General features: G+C 34.9%; 2 protein-coding genes across 6 annotated transcripts in view; one reads left to right on the forward strand and one right to left on the reverse strand.

Annotated features, from left to right (window-relative positions):
• PPP4R1 (protein phosphatase 4 regulatory subunit 1) overlaps positions 1-20,421 on the forward strand; it is a 41,368-nt gene extending 20,947 nt beyond the window's left edge. For 3 of the 5 annotated variants that reach the window (XM_026699394.2, XM_026699396.2, XM_087931057.1), the window contains 14 exons: positions 1,593-1,700; positions 3,789-3,854; positions 4,449-4,607; positions 5,771-5,901; positions 6,643-7,145; positions 10,146-10,321; positions 10,473-10,571; positions 12,178-12,363; positions 13,195-13,356; positions 13,639-13,739; positions 16,179-16,299; positions 16,389-16,523; positions 17,090-17,231; positions 19,339-20,421. In XM_026699394.2, the coding sequence (XP_026555179.1) occupies positions 1,593-1,700; positions 3,789-3,854; positions 4,449-4,607; positions 5,771-5,901; positions 6,643-7,145; positions 10,146-10,321; positions 10,473-10,571; positions 12,178-12,363; positions 13,195-13,356; positions 13,639-13,739; positions 16,179-16,299; positions 16,389-16,523; positions 17,090-17,231; positions 19,339-19,502 (2,253 nt within the window). In that variant the 3' untranslated portion in view covers positions 19,503-20,421. The remainder of the gene's footprint in view (positions 1-1,592; positions 1,701-3,788; positions 3,855-4,448; positions 4,608-5,770; positions 5,902-6,642; positions 7,146-10,145; positions 10,322-10,472; positions 10,572-12,177; positions 12,364-13,194; positions 13,357-13,638; positions 13,740-16,178; positions 16,300-16,388; positions 16,524-17,089; positions 17,232-19,338) is intronic. The other 2 variants (XM_026699395.2, XM_087931058.1) reach the window with 1 other exon arrangement.
• RALBP1 (ralA binding protein 1) overlaps positions 9,053-20,670 on the reverse strand; it is a 56,136-nt gene continuing 44,518 nt past the window's right edge. The window contains exon 10 of the mRNA XM_087931064.1: positions 9,053-10,313. Coding sequence (XP_087787190.1) covers positions 10,305-10,313 — 9 coding nt within the window. The 3' untranslated portion in view covers positions 9,053-10,304. The remainder of the gene's footprint in view (positions 10,314-20,670) is intronic.

Genomic DNA, 20,670 nt, shown 5'->3' on the forward strand with positions numbered 1-20,670 from the left:
TGAGAGAAGCACTTCCATAGGAAAAGCATTTCTCTGAGCCTCCTTTCTCTTTTATGTCCTTTTTCACAAATGTGAGGGGTTAGAAGTATTTTTTCCTGGGATATCTAAGTACACCATGCCAAGCCATGTAGATCTTAAAGATGAAAAACAGTTCTTTGAATTGCACTCAGAAATGAATAGGGACCCAATGTAGAGCCCAAGGCCAAAGGTTTAATATATTTATGTTGCAGGTCACTGGGCCACTGCATATTGGACAAGTAAAAGCTTCCAAGTGGTTTTCAAAGGCAGCCCCATATAAAGCAGTTTGCTTCCAGGCCACCTTGCCTAGCAGTTTCATGTAAATGTTTTTAAAAAGCATCCTATGCCCAAATCTGAATTGTGCCAGAAAAGAGATGGGATAATGTGTTATACTATATTTGTACACTTACCAAAGTTTCAATCATCAGTAATCAATAATTTCTTTAGAAAGGGAGGGGAGGCTAGAGTCAAAATGATAGTTGTCAAATACTTGCAAATTCATGGAGGTTTCTTAAGAAATGGGCAAATTCTTTCAAGCCTTTTTCAAGATTGCTGATACTAGCCCCTTGGAAGCAAGGCATTGACCTTTTCCCAGATGTCATGCTCCCTTCAAGCCTCCAAAGGAGTCAGGAGGGACAAGAAACAGTTGCCTGAGGACAAATGATAGAGAACTTGTCCACTTCATCAGGTTTCACAGACCAGAAGGAGTTCCAGATAACATGTCAAAATATTGCCCCAATTACCATAACAAACTAACCATAAAGGGTCCAGATTTTGGTGAATCTGGGAGATCAACAAAGTTCTGTACCAATTTGTCATAGCAGCCTGACAGGAGGTAAGTTAACTTGTCACCTTAAAAAGGATAACATGAGAAGAGAATTCATAATATTTTAATCATAATATTCCCTCCTCCCTATTTTATAAGCCCTAAGGTCATCATACTCATATTCAGTCAGATTCACTTTTCATTTTTCTCGTTTTCTCATTTTTCTTTCTTGATATTTCTAGTGACACATCCATTATATTTTAACTGATCTTCATTTATTTGGATTTTTAAAAAAAACAGCATAGTGTAATTTTTAATTGTGGGGATTTTGCCTACATGGGTACAACTTCCTGTGTGTTTTCCCAAGCCATGTGATTTGGGTATTTATAAGAGTGATAGGCAGTTCCCATGATCTCCATTATTGGCTCTGATGACATAGGATGAGGGGATTGGAATTTATTGTGACACCTTGCTCACACTTCTTGGAATCAAAAATCAGACATCTAGTATCACATCTATATTTCTCTGAACTGCTTATATCTACCGCTGCTTGTGGACATGCAGTAAATTGCTCTATTAATCTGACCAAAAGTTCTTCATTTAGTCAATATCACAGCTCATTTGTATGTGTTTTCTACTAACTTTATATTAAAAAAATAATTTTATTTAATTTTTTGTTAATATTTCAATGTCTGTGAATGCAGACAAATACACATACATGTACATTTATGGGATGCAAAGGCATAGGTTTATAAATTTAAAGAAGTTGGACTGCTAGATGCATAACTAAAATTTTCTTTATGTTTAGATAATGTGCAAAATGGCTTCCATGGTTGGAAAGGACATCACAGAGAGACTCATTCTTCCTAGATTTTGTGAAATGTGCTGTGATTGTAGAATGTTTCATGTACGGAAGGTATGCTTTCTTCCTTTATAAATCTATGCTGCTTTTTATTAAAAAAACCACTTTAATGTTTACTAAGAGCAAGACATTATGTCTCTCTGTTTGTAGTCTGTGATAAGATGAACTGTTACGGTTGAAATGCTGAAAGCTGGTAGTCACAATTTACACAAGATACTCGAGATGCCTCAGAGAAGAAAAATTACCTAATGCATGGAAAAATGCTGAAGTGAATCTTATACCCAAGAAAGTGGCTCAAGATGTTTTAAAGAAATATCGCCCAATAAGCCGCCTTTCAGTCATTTACCACAGGCTGTCAAGCTGGTGATTGGCGGGCCGAATACAGCCCACGCAGGCCATATCCACCCTGGCTCACAAAGACAAAAAACATCCTGCTGTATCACAATGCGGCCCATGATGCAATCGAGTTTTATACTCCTGATCTATAAGGTTTTCACCAGGATAATAGCAAAAAGAATATCAAGAACATTAAATGATGCACAGCCAAAAGAGCAGGCAGGATTCAGAAGTGGTTACAGCACAATGGATCACATCCAGGTTGTACAGCAAATAATTGAAAGGCACAACAAATATTCCATGCTTGTGTATGGCTTTCATTGACTACAAAAGGGCTTTTGACTCAGTATTCCAGCAAGCAATAATTCATTAATGCAAGGTGTAGACAGTGCTTACAGAAATTTACTATAATCAATATATGAAAAAACAATGGTGCCAGTTTGCCTTAATGATCTTAAAGTGGAAATCAACATTGAGGTGTATGACAAGGCGATTCAAATATGTACAGTATCCTTTTCTCAGCTTACCTTGAAGTATTTTGCAAACTAGACTGGACAAAAGATGGAATAAAAATCAGTGGTGTTTATTTAAATCACTTAAGATTTGCTGTTGTTAAGATGATGTTCTCACAGGACTTAAAAGAGCTACAAAGACACACGAGCTGCACAAGAGCTGATGACATCAGCAAATATTGGCAAAAGAAAGCTCAGGACCGTATAGGTTGGAAACTGGCGGAAGAGGCCTTCATCCTGCAGTGGATAGGCAATGGCTAAAATGATGATGAGATAAACTATTCATGTTAAGAATTTCAATTACATTCTAACCTAAAAGTCTGAATAAAGAAAAATATTATGCATCTGTAGGCCAAGCAAATTTAACATAAGTGTTGCTAAAAGGAATTATGTTATTTCTCATGGGAAATTTGAGGAGTTGTAAAAATTTGAGGATATTTGTAAAAAGAGCAAGCTAGGTAAGATCGCCATAGAAGACTAGTATTCTGTGGAAATTTATTCCCAGAATTTTAGTTTCAGAGCAGTAGTGGGATTCAATTTTTTTTTACTACTGATTCTGTGGGCGTGGCTTGGTGGGCATGGCAGGGCAAGGATATTGTAAAATCTCCAGTCAGAGGGTAGCATTTTCTAGTTCTCCAAACTACTCAAAATTTCCGCTCCCAGTTCTCCAAAACTGGTCAGAACCTGCTGAATACCACTTCTGTTTCAGAGAGCTGAGAAAAATAAGAAAGGTCATAAAAATAATTAATTTTGACAGATTTCTTATGCATGTGATGCTTGATTTACTGACAAAAGCAAAACAATATCAAATGATTACAAAAGTTTTGTTGAAGGCAAAATATCTATTATTCAGTTTAATCTGTGAGGAACATTATCCCAAATATGGTAGTTAGCAGAATGTGAAAAAAAATTACTTTTAGATCATCCCATTGAGTACCTCATAAATGGTAAATGTCTGTGTGTGTGAGAGAGAAAGAGAGACAGAGAGACATGTTTGGGAATATACTTTGATCTTCAGCTGATTTATGGAGAATATTAGAATCTGAAAAATGTTCCTTTAGTTTTACGCATATCATATCATAACCCCATATATAACATGCAAACTTTCAAGATGAGAACTGCAGTGGATGATTAATTTTTCATCAAATAAAATACTTGCTGTTAATTAAAAAGCACTACTTAAAAACAATTGAACGATGCTTTCTTCAATTACAAGTATCTTCAAATCCCTAAACTATTATTTTCCTTGCTTCGTTCATTGAAAATTCTAATTAAAATTCTTATTTTTGTCCAGGTATGTGCAGCCAATTTTGGAGATATTTGTAGTGTAGTTGGACAGCAAGCCACTGAAGAAATGCTGGTGAGCTTCATATATCAAAGTTCTATTTTTATTTAATTTTTAATCATAAAGTTGTGCTGAATTTCAATAAGGGCAGTTAAATAATTTTCTTGAAGCTTGAATAAAAATGGATAGGATAGAGTTAATTTTTGATAATCATTTCTTCAGGAATAAAGATACTACATTTGCATATCATACCTGGAACAAACCTGTTATGGTTTTTTTCATTTCTCTAAGGTACAAGCACATTTTTGGCATATTGCAAATAGTACTAAATGTAATTTTATTGAATTATTTGAGTACTTTCTGGTCTTTGAATGCATTCCTATAATCCCTGCTTTCACTGATTTGTCACTGTAAAAAAAATCCTTTATAAATGTGGATTATTCTACTTGCGAAAAGGTGGAATTATTCTATTTTACGTTTCCAAAGATAATATTGGCCATTGTTAAAGGCTGTAGTTAAAAAATACTAAATAAAGCCATCAATATTTTTATAATCTTACCGAAACCCTACATTAGAATTTTTTTTCTTAAATGTTTTGAAGTCCACAAGGAGTGGAAGAAGACCCAAATTAAATCATTTGTACTTGATATCATATTTTATATTTTCTAGTTACCTAGATTTTTCCAGCTTTGTTCAGATAATGTGTGGGGTGTGCGGAAGGCTTGTGCCGAATGCTTTATGGCTGTTTCATGTGCCACATCACAGGAAGTCCGTCGAACAAAATTGTCAACACTTTTTATTAATCTTATCAGTGACCCTTCACGATGGGTAAGTTCAGTTATTAAATTTACCTTCTATTTTTTTTAATTCTCAATTTCTTGGTATATTCACTTATTCTGAAAACATGATTGAAAGTATAGTTAATATGAAAGCGGGTCATGTATAAAGAAAACAATTCAATCCTCTGTCCTCTACTCTTTTGGAACCAGTGGTTTGCACTGTAGACAGTAGGTATGTTTAAAATGTAGACTAGGAGGAGGGTTTGGAGAATATATCGTTGATTATTTCTACTGTGCTATTTGAGAAATTTTCTCAGAATTAAAGGTGTCTGAAAAAAATGTTGTGGAGAAAAATGAAAAAAAAAAATCACAATGTTTTCCTCTTCTTGGAAACTTCACTGAATCCTGGTGCAAATTCAAAGAAACATCTATCCACAGATCTCCCATCTGAATGCAACCCATTGATTATATCTGTCCAATAGATGATTATGATTGTGAAGGCTGGGAATATATTTAATACGGGGTTGAGATTTTCCAGTTCTGTAGGTACTACAGATAACCCTCAGTTTATGTCCATTTGTTCAGTGATTGTTCATATTTATGACAGTGCTGAAAAAATGGGATGTATGGTCATTAAAATTCTACCATTGGAACTGCATCACCACCTTGCCATACCACCGTGACCACATGATTGCCATTTGCAATATTTTGCAAGTTTTCCTCCCAGCTTCCCACAAGCAAAGTCAGTGGAAGCTGGGAGGGAAAGTTATAAATCATTCCAGTAAGTTTCTCCTTCCGATTTTTCTTCCGCCCACAACATCCCTGCCCAATTCTGTATATATAATATCTGCAATTACTACTGATACCATCCATGCTTTCACTTTACAGTAAAAACCTTTGAAACTCTAAAATAACTGGATTTCTAGGTAGTTTATTTTTACTGCTTTTTTACTACTAGAATTAGCATAGAGGTTTAAAACTGCTATTTTCCTTCATGAAATAAAATTGGATCCATAAGAAATCTTATCAAAATAAATGTATATAATCAAAGACTTTTTCAGGTAGTTCAAGTAACATATTGCCATATCTGATTTGGGGGCCTAAACATTCCCAGATGCAAAACTTCCCTGCTACATACTTTTGCGAACTTATCACTTCTCTAATCATGCCCAATAAAATAGCTATAGTTTTCTCTGGAATATGTTCTTCCAGGTTCGCCAAGCTGCCTTTCAATCTCTGGGGCCTTTTATATCAACATTTGCAAATCCATCCAGCAGTGGTCAATTTTTTAGAGAAGAAGAATGTAAGAACACTGAAAGTCAGAATTTTATAGAAGAACACAGGTATGGATAATAAAATTCAATGAAAACAATGTTGAAATAAAATGTTCACACATTTCATATTTGCTCATCTATCTTTAGAAGTGAAACTCTCACATTTTGAGAGATAATGATAAAACATGTTGCGTTCTTTTCCTAATATTTTGAAAGATGATTCTTTGTTTGTGCCAAATTTCTGTTTATTGTAGAAAATCTTCAGTGTTTTTGAGGTTTCCATCTGTGAATGAGTCAGTGAGCTTATGTGTTGTTATATAGATCAGAGTGAATAATTTTTGAGGGAAATATGCCAGAAGTTGAGATCAGTTTCCTGTGTACTACAGTTTGTCTACTGTTCTTTGTACTTTGGTCTGGTTTTTACGCTTTTTGTTTTTATTCCTGTTCAGGCATCCTACAAATCTTCATTTCCTTTCCCCCTTTCTTACCCACAAGTTGCTGTTTGACAAACTGTATTCTAGCTAGATTCGTGTGTGTGTAATAGCAATAGCAATAGCACTTAGACCTATATACCTCTTTACGGTGCTTAACAGCCCTCTCTAAGCAGTTTACAGAGTCAGCATATTGCCCCCAACAGTTTTGGTCCACATTTTACCCACCTTGGAAGGATGGAGGGCTGAGTCAACCTTGAGCCTGGTGAGAATTGAACTGCCAAATTACAGCCAGCCAGAAGTAGCCTGAAGTACTGCACTCTAACCACTGTGCCTCCATGGCTCTTATAAGCTAATATTGACATCTGTTTTCATCCAGCAGTGAAAACAATAAGGATTCAGAAGATGTATCCACATATGATGTACAGAGCCAGACAGAGTTGTCTTTAGACACTGAGGAATGCAATTTTGAAGCCACCCCTGAAAATGACAAAGCAGAAAGTAACTTGGTTCATTTCCAGGATGAGGCATTGCTACATAGTACTTTGTCTTTGGAACCATGCAAAGAACCTTCAGATGAGAATGAACCCAGTTTTGATCATTGTACGTTAGCAGTGCTACCAGAGCCTGCATTGCATTCACAGGAAAACTCACTTGTGGAGCAAGAACTGTATAACTCATTCCATTTCTGGAGGACTCCACTTCCTAAGATAGATATTGATTTAGAGCTTCAGGAAAATGCAGAAAAGGATGATTTAGCAAATCAGAAAGGACAACAGGAGGTTATGGCATGTGCATCTTCAAACATAATGGCTACAAGAAAGGAGTTGGAAGAAATGATAGAAAATTTGGAGCCCCATATGGACGATCCAGATGTTAAAGGTAATAACATCTTATATTGTAGTATTTTGTAAGTTGAGCTTTGAATTAGTAGCTTTTATAATGTTTATTAAAGTTTACAAATAGAAAGATAAAAAACTATAAGAATATAAAAATAAAATATAACTGCAAAGAAAAAATAATAAAGGAAAAAATAAAGGAAATAAAGGAAAATAGATAAACAAGAAATAACTGATTTTTCTGCTATTACTTTAAAAAAACAAATAAAAGAATATTTAAATTATTAATGTTTTAGGATTATAATAGGAAACATCTGAAATGTGTGATTTAATGCATAATTTTTACTTTTGGTAACTATTTCATATAAGTTTAAAATAATGCTTTAGTTGTGTCTCTGTCTAATTTTCTCTGTGGAGCCAGTAGCAAGGAAGCCGAGAAAAAGGAAGTAAACACAGTTTGGGAAAGCAGGAAATTGCTAATTTTAAAAAAGCCCAGAAAGAATGTTGAATTGCAATATTTTAGCAATAGGAGAAAAAAAGATGCAACAGACAAAACTCTAAATAGTAATAAAATTAATGAAATGAAATAATAAAAGAGCTGGTTAGAGAGACTTGGTACAATAGGAAAAATAGGTTCAACAAATGGGCTGTTGGCCTGTCTTATATTATCTCTCGTGTTTGTTTTTGTAAGGGTTCAACAGTTTCCATTATCAATTAGTTTTACTAATTACTGTACAAATCACTTTTCTTTTACCTTGGTCCGATACTTAAATTGCCTATTCTGTTGTAAAGCTAGCATGATTTTACCAGTATCACCCACGTTGTCAAGCCCAAAATTGGCAGTCACGGGGGAAGGGTTTCGGGCTTGCCACATTCCTAAGTGGAGATAAAGAGAGTGTTTTGGTTTGGTGATCTTCCTTCTTGTGGGATACGAGCTGTCCTTGCTTGGGACCCTTGAGGTGGAGATTTATGACATCAAGCATCACTGAATTATTTCTATTGGAGAATGTGACTTTTGGGGGTCGTTTCTAACTTGTAATATTGTGGGGTAATTCCGGGTTGTGTCAGATCAGGAATTACCATGGACTTTTGCAATTTGATGCTTTCCTAAATAAAAAAAATCTGTTTTGAAGATGGACTTTGTATTTTCTTTTTAAATGGATTTCATCACTTGGAAACCTGACACACATTTTATATGGCGGAATGCAAAAAGAAAGGGTAGCTACAGAAGAGATGAGCACAATAGGTCACATAAAGGAAAAACTGAGATCTATCCAAAGGCAATTGCTGGATAAATATTGTCGTTCAGGAAGCAGCGGTTTAGTCAAACCTGAAAACTGAAGATTGGATTAGCGCAAGATGAACTGGGGAAAAACTTGATAATGCTGACCAGAAACCTAAATCAGTATAATTAATAAAGTTGAGTTATAAAGTTGGTCCAAATGTCAAACATGAGAATAAAGTTACAAATCTAGAAATAATAAAAACGAATTATCCCATTTGATATGAATGTGCCTTTAAAATATGGTACTAGAATAGTACAATACTTTTATTTTTAAGGTAGCACGGAAATTGTTCCTTCAGTGTAGTTTATATTAAAAGGCTAGTTTTTTGCAGAGTATTGAGCAAATAACCGTAATAATGTGCAATGACTAAATAAGAGATCAGCAAAGTGGAAGTAATGCTTACATTTTCTCCCACAAAAAGGCAACTTTTAGCAAACCTCCTCTGCTTTCTATTTCTCTTATTCTGCAGAGTATAATATACTTCTGATTACCTGAAGGTTCCTTTTATAAAATTGATAAAATAATATTTGGGAAAACCATTAAACGTCCAATGTTCTCTGTAACTGTTTGTATTGTTTATTGGTGGGAAATAATATATATTTAGCTGTTCAGACTGCACAACTTATTCCATTGCTGAACAAAGTAAAGGAAAAACAACAGTTAGTTTCTTTTTTGTTCATATAATTTTTATTAAAGAAATGTTTACAAGAATAAAAAGTGTACAAATTTTGAAAGAAAAGTAAGGAAAAAAAATAATGAAAAAAGTACACAGAAAAATAGAAGAAGGAAGGGGAAAAGAAAAAAAGGAAAAAGTATAGTTTATTTAAAAAACAGCTTCTGGTCTTCTTGATAATGGTTACAATTACATTTATATTTTAACACCTCTGTCTAAGGTTTCCTTCTTTCCTTAGTCTAGCCTTTAAACAGCAATTAATTCCTAATGCCTGAGAAATTCTAGCTGTATATTGAACAACTAGAATTCTTTCTTTTCAAAAGAAATCAAAAGCTAAGTTGAGTTAGGTGACCTTTTTCTCAGTAGGTAAATAGCCAGAATTAACAAATTATTCCCTGTGCTGCTTTCATCTATAGTGAATTTAACAACTACTAGTACAACTAAATTAGGCTCTGAGAACCTCTAGTGCCTGTAGTTTGATATTTTGGTTTGCACTGTTAAACAGGATTATGAAGCCTCTCCAATAATTTTCATATACCTGAAGTAGAAATTACATATATATATATAGATAACATGCATTAAATTGTCAGATATGTGGTAATAAGATTGCTGTATAATAATTTTAGAAGTTAAACTTTTAATCATAAAAGACTTTAGAAAGCCAGAAAAAAGGGCTTAATAGAATTTTAAAAATTGTACTGGACTCCCTTTCAGTCTTTTTTGTTGTTTTGTATTTTCCAAAAATGTTGAGGATCCTACTTATATAACGGTTCTTAACAATTTTCAAACTTGGTTATTGACTAAATATACTGATTGGAAATTAGGTTGCATTTATGAATATTTTTTTTTGGTGTTTGAATTAACTTAGTTTCACAGAGCTCAGAGAAAACTCTGGAGAGAATGTCTGCCTTGAGCGCAAAGATAAGAATGAATCTGCCCCAAATTATCAGTGGAGATCTCTGTTTGGCCTTGCCCTACATGTATCTTCAAAAAAAAAATGGAAGTGATGCTGAATACTAATCTGTGTATTATTGCTGATGTGTACCTTTCTTGATATATCCTAATATTTCTTCTTTCTACGCAGCCCAAGTGGAGGTACTCTCTGCTGCTCTCCGAGCTTCCAGTCTAGATCCTCAAGAGGAGCCCACAGCAAGCATGGGCAAGTTATCAAACTGTCAAAGCGAAGTATGCATCAAAGACCAACTAAACTGTACATTAATCCGGGATGACACAGTGCCTTTAATCAATGATGCTGTTGAGGTAAAGAAAAGAAAACATAATTTATGAATTTCTAAATTGGTGTAGCACGTGAAATTCTAGATAGTGATTCTGTGCTGTGTAAATATGCCTGGGATGTTACTGCACACAGTCTTTCTAAAACATGTTACTATTTTTTTCCCCACACATTCAGGACATTGTAGAATCCACTCTTCGTTATATTCACAATGACTCAGACTTGAACACTAATAGTTGTTTCAGCCCTGAAGAAGAAAAAAAATCTAAAATTCAGGTATATTTTAAATGTTTCTTTCAGGTTCATAAAGAAGCGATACCTTCATAGAAGCTAAACCTGTGTATCATTAATCTCTAGTCTAAAACCCTTAACCTGTCAGGTCATTATTTTAGAGATATTTTCTTACCCGAATAGAAAAATGAATGTCTAAGGGCAAAAAAGCAGTAGGAATAGGAACAACTTCTGATTCTGTAGTGACTTAACTGTAGCTGACTGCCCTCCAGCAGCCAGTGGTGGAACCAGTCTACATAGCCACCAGAGGGGTAAGGTACGACCTAACTACTGAACCGCTAGGCGGTGGCGTAGCAGTGTGGCAATATGGAAGCAATCATAAATTCACCCAATTTCAATCCCATAGGAATCCTGGGTTATGTAAATTCTGTAAATTAGCCATTTGAAGATTCTTGATTCAAAAACTGTTGCTCTATGATACTATTTTGGCTCATTAAAGATTACATATAGAGTTTTAGTGATATACAGATATTTATAGGTATTTGTCAGTTCTAATTTTTATTCTCCTATTAGTGAGCTTTGACACAGTATTGGAATTTGAACGTTCCAGCTCTGTGTTTAGCCCTGAGAGAACAAAAAATGAACATTAGGTCAAACATTTCTGTTTCTCCTTGTTTTATTTACACTTAAATAACAAAACAGCTAAAGGCATTGCTCTAATCTTGTTCTTACAATCATTTTTATTGTTTTTATTTTCCAGTTTTAATCTTTACTGTTCCCTTGTAACTCAAACTGGGATAGACTGGTTTCCCTCTTGGCTTTTTCACAATCTCATGATTTAGAAGGAAGATACATACCCTTAACTTTGGCAGCTGCAGTATAACACTTCCATGAATCTGTTATGCTTTAAATATATCTAAACAGCATGCATGTAGCCTTTTTTCATCTTTTTGCCTCAAATCCTGTATCTTTGTTCATTTCTAAGATGCTGATTTTTAATAGCAATAGCAATAGAACTTAGGGCTTATATACTGCTTTACAGTGCTTTGCAGCCCTCTCTAAGTGGTTTACAGTCAGCATATTGCCCCCAACAGTTTGGGTCCTCATTTTACCCACCTCAGAAAGATGGAGTGCTGAATGAACCTTGTGCCTGGTGAGAATTGAACTGCCAAATTGCAGTCAGCCGGCAGTCAGCAGAAGTAGCCTGCAGTGCTGCATTCTAACCACTGCGCCACCATGGCTTAATCTCAAGACATCAGTGTGAAGTAGATATTAACAAATTTGGATGAGTTTCAATTTATACATATAATTTTTTTTAATCTGTGTTTTTTACAATTAGACATGGCATTCTCATTGAATATAATATTCCTAAAATTTCACAGTTTTAACATAAAATCAGAAATCGGGTGTTTAAAATTAATTGTGCAACTTCAAATAGAAGGTTGGAGAGAAATCATTAAAGGTGAGATAATCCCCCCCGGCTCTTTTATCCAAAGAGACAATCTTGGACAGGATACTTTAGTCCTGTTGGATTGGCCAGCTCATAATTTCATTTGGGTTTGCAGCCATAAATGTATGACATGTATTGCACCATACAGTCATGCATTCTCCTCTTCCAATTTTGCAGAGGGATTCTGTTTTTTTGTTTTAGGATGTTGTACCTCAAGCCTTGCTAGACCAGTATTTATCCATGACTGATCCCTCTCGAGCACAGACTGTTGATACTGAGATTGCCAAACACTGTGCTTATAGCCTTCCAGGAGTGGCACTTACCCTAGGTAGACAGAACTGGCACTGTCTGAAAGACACCTATGAGACTCTAGCTTCTGATATGCAGGTAATGGAAAATCCACATTATACTTGGATGGTATAGAAATTTGTTATGCTACCTTAAGATTAATTTGTCTCATTGACATAATAAAAAAACGAACAAATGTTGGTTTATTTCTTGTGCTTCTTGGATTTTTTCATGAGAAAAGTGTTTTAGGAAAAGTGAGAAAGTTAATTTGTACATTATATCTCTCTGTTTAGATAGTCAAATAACTAATGGAATTTTATTTCACTCTACAATACAGTTATACTGAAATTTGTTTGCTTGTTGAGATGTTATTTCTATAACATCATTTTTCCTGCTTAATTGCTGTTTAAGAAGTAAACCTGGTTATCTAATAAAAGAAAAATAAAGCAAGAATTAGAAAAATATTTTACTTCCTGCTCAGTAATAGTTACGAAACTGCTCTAATATTTCTAAAATGCCAGACATTATTAGCAAGAGAGTAGAATTGTTTTACTGCAAAATTGTAGGCAAAAAAATAAATATATGAGATTTTACAGTCAGTCCTGTATTTTGCTTTGAAGGATAGGTAGGCTAAGTTACATATCAGGCATCTAATCTGGTAAAAAAGAAAGCTTCTGATATAAAAATACTTTGTTTAATATTCCTGGGCTGGCAAGAGTCAAAATAATTTTTAAAGAAATCAGGAGAAAGACAAATGAGCATAATCTGTTTTTTCCTGAAGATGTTACTCCTATTTTCCACTGTTGTTTTTTCTAACTTTCTTCCGATAAAATTCAAACATATTTTTATTTGTTTTGCTTTAATATTGTACTTGCAATTAAATGAACTGGAGTCATTTTGTATAACTGATAATTGCTTGGATCCTTTCAGTGGAAAGTTCGAAGAACGTTAGCTTTCTCCATACATGAACTTGCAGTCATTCTTGGAGATCAGCTCACTGCCGGTGATCTGGTTCCAGTCTTTAATGGCTTCTTAAAAGATCTCGATGAAGTTAGGATTGGTGTGCTTAAGCACCTACATGATTTTTTGAAGGTACATTCTTCTTTTCTATATATATTCAAAAATAAATTGGTATTTTTCCTTCTTTCCTGTATTGTTCTGTGTTGTAACTTGTCAAATTTATTTATGAAATAATTATTATATTTGTAATTTAATTTCTGATGTAATTTTATATTGCACATTGCTGTCTTACAACAATCTCAAAAGTGCCTTTTAAGACAACTTCACTTTTTATACAGTGATTTTACTCAGATTCTCTTAGCAATTATTATTTTCTACGTGATTCTTAAAGTGTTTCATAATTATTAATTCCAGCTTCTTCATCCTGATAAAAGGCGGGAGTATCTTTATCAGCTTCAGGAATTCTTGGTCACAGACAATAGCAGGAACTGGCGTTTTCGAGCAGAGCTTGCTGAGTAAGTTTTTGCGATAATTAGATAGGAGTACATGTGTAAGGGCATGTTGCTGGCTTGTTACATTTGAACCAAGATCAGTCTTGTTTTTCTTTTAATAATCTGTATTCTAAACCGAAATGCAATCCAAGCAGCTCATATTGGAAATGGCTTGTTTTGATTGGATGTTTCTTCTTACCACATCCAATGAGCTGCTTAGACACTCCCCTGCTTTCGGTGCAGACCAACCAGGAGGGTTTTGTCTATATTTAGGAATAACATCTTGGCAATAAACATCATCAAGATCCTTGCAAGGACTGAGGCAAGAATGAAATGAGTTAAAAAGCCTCATTGCATAATATTTGGAAATAAATCTTAGTTTGTTGCAGTTATTGATATTATCCCCATCCTATTATATTTGCATTTCTAAGCAAAATATTTAGGAAAGTTTACAAAGAACAAAATTCAGAGAATGCTTCTTAAACTGATTATTAAAATAGCCATAACTATACTGTTCAAAATGAATATAGTTAATATTTTGAGAAAAGAGAAAACTGGCTCCTTAATTTTTCTCTTGCCAGATGAAAAATTAATAGCTAGGACCCCATCCATGGTTACTCATGTGTAGGTCCTTATGGGTTCAGAAGAATTTATTCTCGATAGAATTTTAATTCAGAGAGATTAACTACTAAAGTGATATACTTTGTATTATGTGCACAAGTCTTACTTTTAAGAGCAGAAACATTTTTCTGCTCTCTCAGATACCCAAGAAAACATTCCTTGCTAAGTCTGGAACAAGCAAGTAAGGTAGTAGGTGACCTGTAGATATTAAAGAATGCTCCATAATCAGCAGTGTCAATAAAGCAGATGGTTCCTGCTGTCTTTTGGTTTCCTTCAGAAAGGTTATACTAGGTCAGATCAGAACTTAGTTCTGTGCTGGGAGAGACCATAGTTCTTTATGATATATCATCATTTTCAATGAGGGCAAAGAATGCCAACATGGAAAATATGAAGAACAGCCATTTAATGTTAACATGTCCTGTGAATGATGGGTCCTCTGTGAGTTAATCAGCAATAAATCCAACAATTGTTGAGTCAGTAAATACATTTGATATTTTCAGACAATGTTATGAGTACTAAACAAAATGAGAAATACCATTCACAGACTGGCTTCTAAGGCTGGTCATAAGACACCAATTCACCACCAAGCAAGCAAGGTTGTTGCAACACTCCTTTCTATTCTACTCAGGGTACTTCTTTATGTATTCCTATGACTTCCTCTTTTGGCGGGGAAGGGAACATTTACAAACAAAACATTTGGCTATAGCTATTTTTTTTTCTCTCAACTTGCCTGTGAGACTGATGTAGAATCCAAAGGCATCTCGAAAAATGAAAATTATTCTGAAAGCTAATCTCCTGCTTGGTAGCAAGCCAGCTTTTTTATTTTTGTTGAAACATCTTATTGCATTGGCAGGCTGCCAGCCATTGGCCTTATTTAAGCTAATGAATTCCCTTTTAGGGAAACCTGCACAAATAAATCATCTGCCCATTTTGACACTATTGCTCACAACTTTGTCAACAGAATTACTCAGATTCACCTCACTCTGAACTCTTCATGGGAGGTGCTTGAAGCAATGACTGGCATAAAATCCTGTAGTGTTAGCTGAAGCTTCTGGTCTGTAGACTCTTTTCAAATGACCAGAATACTGTTGAACAAGTTCTTCATCATGTTTTGATTGGATCTGTGCCTACCTAGATGTTTTGGGGAACAGGTGGGAATGTGACAGTTTGCACTCATGGTAAACCTGTGTTGCTTACCACTAAATTTCCAAATGCAATTGAAAGTGCCTATCAGATGGCTTGGTACAAGACAATTTAAGGATTAGCAACTAGAACCAACTCATTCTGTGTTTTCACATACAGGAAACCATTGGGGAGATTGCATTTCCATAAAATAAAGAATTGAAACCAAGCAACAATATTTTTCTGTGATAGCTCTGATACTATGGAACAGCATATTAGTATAGTTCATAATAGTAATAGTAATAATGGCAGGAGTAGGAGTAGGTGTAGTAGATTCTTACAGAAACTCAGCATATGCCTTTAGGCATATTGCTTCCCCCATGCACTGTATTTGGGAAATCATACCATCATTCTCTGGTTTTATCTCCCTAGAGATCTCAACTCTAGAAATTGACAATCGCCACTCTAAAATTATTGCCCCAATAATTAGAGTTCAGAGATAGCCCGTTAACAACCTTATTTCAGTACTGAAGAATGGCACTCAGGATAAATGATAAACTCCATAGGGGGGTTGAATAATAGTGATCTTAAAAGATTTGTTATATTTTAGGACAATTAGCATATGGTCAACTCATTAATTTCCATTAATTGTAATAAAATTATTATTGTGATTTTTGAAAATAATTATGACCTCTTGTTTTGTTTTTTCTATTCCTATAGGCAGCTGATTTTACTTCTTGATCTGTATAGTCCCAGAGACATATATGATTATCTGCGACCTATTGCCCTCAACCTTTGTGCAGACAAGGTTTCTTCTGTTCGATGGATTTCCTACAAGCTGGTATAAGTTAAAAAGCAGTCCTTGAACACAACAGTTTAATACACCAACTATTTTAGTGATTGATTTACGTAATGGACCATGTTTTCTAGGTTAGTGAAATGGTAAAGAAGCTGTACAATGCTCCAACACCAGCATTTGTGATTGATCTTATGAATGAACTGATTGAAAGATTCTGCAGATGTCCAAAGTGGTCTGGTCGACAAGCATTTGTCTTTATTTGCCAGGTAAGAATTCTTCTTCTTCTACTTCTTCATAATCACTATTGTCTGTGGCTCCTCCATTTTCAGTACTTAATTATTTTGTTTTATTGTTCTTGTTTCTTTGCTCCTTACGTAAAAGGGAAAAATTCCCAGTGGCTTGCTCTGGATTAGTGTAAATGTTGATTATTTTCTCAACCTAATTTAATTAGTTATTAATCCAATTAATTTTGTAATTTAATTACCGTAGTTTAGCATAATTTATTCAGCAAATTATATAATCACAGGCATTTGTGGCCTATTCCAAATATGTAGTTTAACCCCCCAAGATTTAGTGTGATTTCGTGTAATTGCTACATATTTCATTATCCAAAAGAAGAATTCTTTTTAACTGACTGATTGATTGTATTTATGACAAGATGAGGAGGAGGCCGACTTGGAGAAGAACATCAAAACTAGAAAGAAAAAAAAAAGGCGAAATCTGTCATAGATTCTTGTTACATGCTACTTTAAGCCTTTATTGCTTACCTCACTGTCCACCATTAAATATTGCTTGAATGAAGCAGGTGTTTTTAGGTATCGTTCTTTTTCAGACTATTATAGAAGATGACTGCCTGCCAATGGATCACTTTGCTGAATATCTACTGCCCCATTTGCTACACTTGGCCTCAGACAGAGTTCCAAACGTTAGAGTCCTGCTTGCAAAGACCTTAAGACAAACACTTCTAGAAAAAGGTTAGTGGTACTAAACTTTTCAAATTCCCTTGCTATCTTTCCTGTTATTTTGAAAGTAGTTTCCTATGTGCTTATTATCTAGAAGGGAATGACAAGGTCCACTGAGTAAACCTTTGTTTTAAATTGGATTATAATCTTTGAACTAAATTAGAATGTGGAGAGCATTTGAGCCAAAAATTAGGGGGTTATAAAATTGTTTAAGAACCTTAGGTTTGAACAAGGGAGAAATGGAGATATTAATATAGGTAGGTAGAAAGTACTCAGGAAGTACAGAATTTGCTTCTCCTTTGCTTTTAACTAGTTCATGGTCAAGGCTGTCTGAAGTCTCAGCTGTAAAAACTCTTCCTATAATGCAGGCTTAGGCCCCAAGAGAATTCCCATAATTTTTGGAGAGGCTTAAATCATTTTTTTTTAAAAAAGTCTCCCCATAACACACCTCAAATGGCTGAAAAGTTTTACCTCTCTTCTTTACGATGTTATAGGTAATCCTCAATTTATGACCATAGTGGAGCCTGGAATTAAAGTTGTAAGTCATGCTAGTCATTTAGTGGGTCATCACACCACCGTGCCCAATTTTTCTACCTTTTTTGCAGTGGTCATTAAGTGAACACAGCAGTCATAAGTAAATGCAGATGTTATTAAGCAAATTGTTCACAATGGGCTTTTTTTTTGTAAGAAACCAGAAGTAAACATTGGTTTTGGGCAAAAGAAAAGATTGTAAATCATAGTCTCATGATCTTGGAATGCTATCAATGGCTATAAATGCTGGCCAGTTACCAAACACCCCAAGTATAATCAGTCGTCAGAACTTTGAATATGATTTGTAAGTAGCCCGGGGGAAGGTCTGCCGTTATTTTGAATGGTTGCTAAGTGATTGGTTGTAAATTGAGGACTATCTGTACTTTGTGCCACGCTGGCAGCCCCCCTATCTAAGCCACTCAGGAAACGAGATGAGCTAATTCTACTTTATTGTAAGGTTACATTAACAGAATTTCACAAGTCTGACTATGCAACTCTCTCGCTGTTCATTTTAACCACCTGATCAGGTGGGTCCTTCCTAAGTTTCTTCCTCTGACTATTAAGCCGCTGAAGACTCCTCCCATTTTTCTCTTTTCTAGGCAGCGTATCTTCCCATCTTCCCTCAAGGCCATTCTCACATACCATTATACATAGCCACTTTAGCTTTCAAAACAAAATAAAATAAAAAGAGAAGCTCCTAATATCAAAGTAGTTGCCCACTCCTGCTACAGTGACTAAACTGATTGTGGTTACCTTATATACTTGGCATGTGCTCATGAATAAATCTGCAATCCTGAACACATGTATGGGGAAAAATTCCACTGGACAGGATTGGATATATATTTGATAAGATTACATTTTACCTTTTATTCTTTCCAAACTATATATATTAACAGTGAAAGACAGACCTTGCTTTCAAAAACGTTCTCCTTTTTAAACAGTCTGACAAATAAAAGGCACCTGATAAATGATTATTGAAAAGATTAGTAACCATGGGTGGGCGGGGGGGGGGGAATAAAAGACAGACTGAATATAGAAAAGAATGGGAAAATATTTATGGGAGTAAGAATGTGAATAGAAAATGAGTTGGAAAGAAAATACTGCACAATAAAGAGATTTTATTGGCAAAGTTGATAGCTTAAAAAAGACTAGGGAGGTAATAGAATAAGGAAGAGACAGAAACATAATCTATGAGAAAGGGCCTGTAAATATGGAAGGACACTGAGAGGTGGAGGGGGGGAAAAAAGCTAAATAATTCATCCTGAATTCTGCAGGGTGAAAAGGACACACAAGATAGAATAGATCATTTTTAATTAAAATGCAAAATATAGGTTAGGCTTAGAGTAAGGAACTGGCCCAGAAGTCAGAATGAAATTACTGATTGCAGCAGAGTAGATCCAACATTGTTTATTATCTGAATTGAGGTAAAGGAGGATATGAACACTAAATGAGAAAAAAGAAAACAATCTCTTGGCTCCTGTGGATTTTAATTTACATTTCATTTCTGCAACCCTCTGATTTTGATGACCAATACTTGCTATTTCATGCATGCTGATTCCCTTCCTTTGTTTTTTCCCCCTCGATACAGAATACTTTCTGATGTGTGTTAATTCCCATCAAGAGGCTGTAGAACAGACAATTGTGGCCCTCCAGATGGATAATGACAATGATGTCAAGTATTTTGCAAGCATCCACCCGGCCAGTACCAAAATTTCTGATGATGCTATGAGCACAGCCTCTTCAACTTACTAAAAGTAGTTCCTGAATGTTGGTATAATTTTAATAAAAGAGAACAAACATTACAAAATTGTAGGCAATCGTCAAGTGCCCCTAACATGGATTACTGAAACCTCTTTTCCACGGAGGAGAGAATATCTTGCCAGACTTAACTTCAGTTGGATGTTATCTAAATCTGAGATCAAGAATTTTGGAGTCAAGGAAAAAAAACCAGTTATGTGTTGAATCTTGACTCTAGAAAAACTTTGCTCAGAGGGATTGTATTTGTCACCAGAGCCTTAAATCTTCTGTCTTCCTGAATATGTGAAACTTGAATTGTCTGAGCATTTTCAGTGTAGAAAGGGAGTGATTTCCAGAGACTGTCATTTGTTTTCTGTCAAACAGTTACCTTAGCAAACTCTTTCTTTCTTAGGAACCAATAGCTGGCGGATTTATACCGAGAAGCAAAGAAGCTGTCTCCAGTATTAGCTATTAAAGTTTTTAATCTTTGAAAAGACTTAAATTTGTGTGCAGTTGGGCACATCCTTAAGTGTGAATAGTTTTGATGTGTGTAAATGAGGGAAAAGTAGAAGTTTGGTGTTTTGTTTTTCTCATCTTAAGGATTCAGTGCCAACATTAAACCACAATCTGATTTTAACCCTTAAAACACAGCATATTGCTGTGTCTGTGAGCAGAAATCTATGCTGAGTACCTGTGTCCTGATATTTTTTTTTTCATGCTGGTCATGACCTGAAGGAAATCTAATAGCACATGTACTTCAAGTCAGGTATTTTAAACTTGATCATGATCGGTTCTGAGGTGCAACTTTTTCTTCATATACTGTACGTATCTTGGACCACTCGTGGGAGTGCTGCAGTCTTTAATCATGCTATTTCAAACTGTTGTGATAAAATGTTCTTTCCTTCTCAGAATAAAAAAAAATTATTAATAAGAATGAACTTTCCTTTTCTTAATGCCATGTAATCCCTTGAAACTATGAACTGTTTTTTATAAAAATACTTCCCTGTTCCAGTGTTCAAAAGTGCCTAAAATACAGGTTTAAATTAGCATGATTATGTCAGTGTGTTTTGATTCCTGTTTTCATAAAAAATAGTTGAAAGTCCTGATTCTGTTGGACAAAACATCTGTACAACTAATGTTTGTGTTTACGTTTTCATAGCACCAAATTGCAACAAAGGTATTT

This window comes from Pseudonaja textilis, chromosome 3 (assembly GCF_049901715.1).
Source record: "Pseudonaja textilis isolate UNSWEBS1 chromosome 3, rPseTex1.2, whole genome shotgun sequence".
NCBI lineage: Eukaryota > Metazoa > Chordata > Lepidosauria > Squamata > Elapidae > Pseudonaja > Pseudonaja textilis.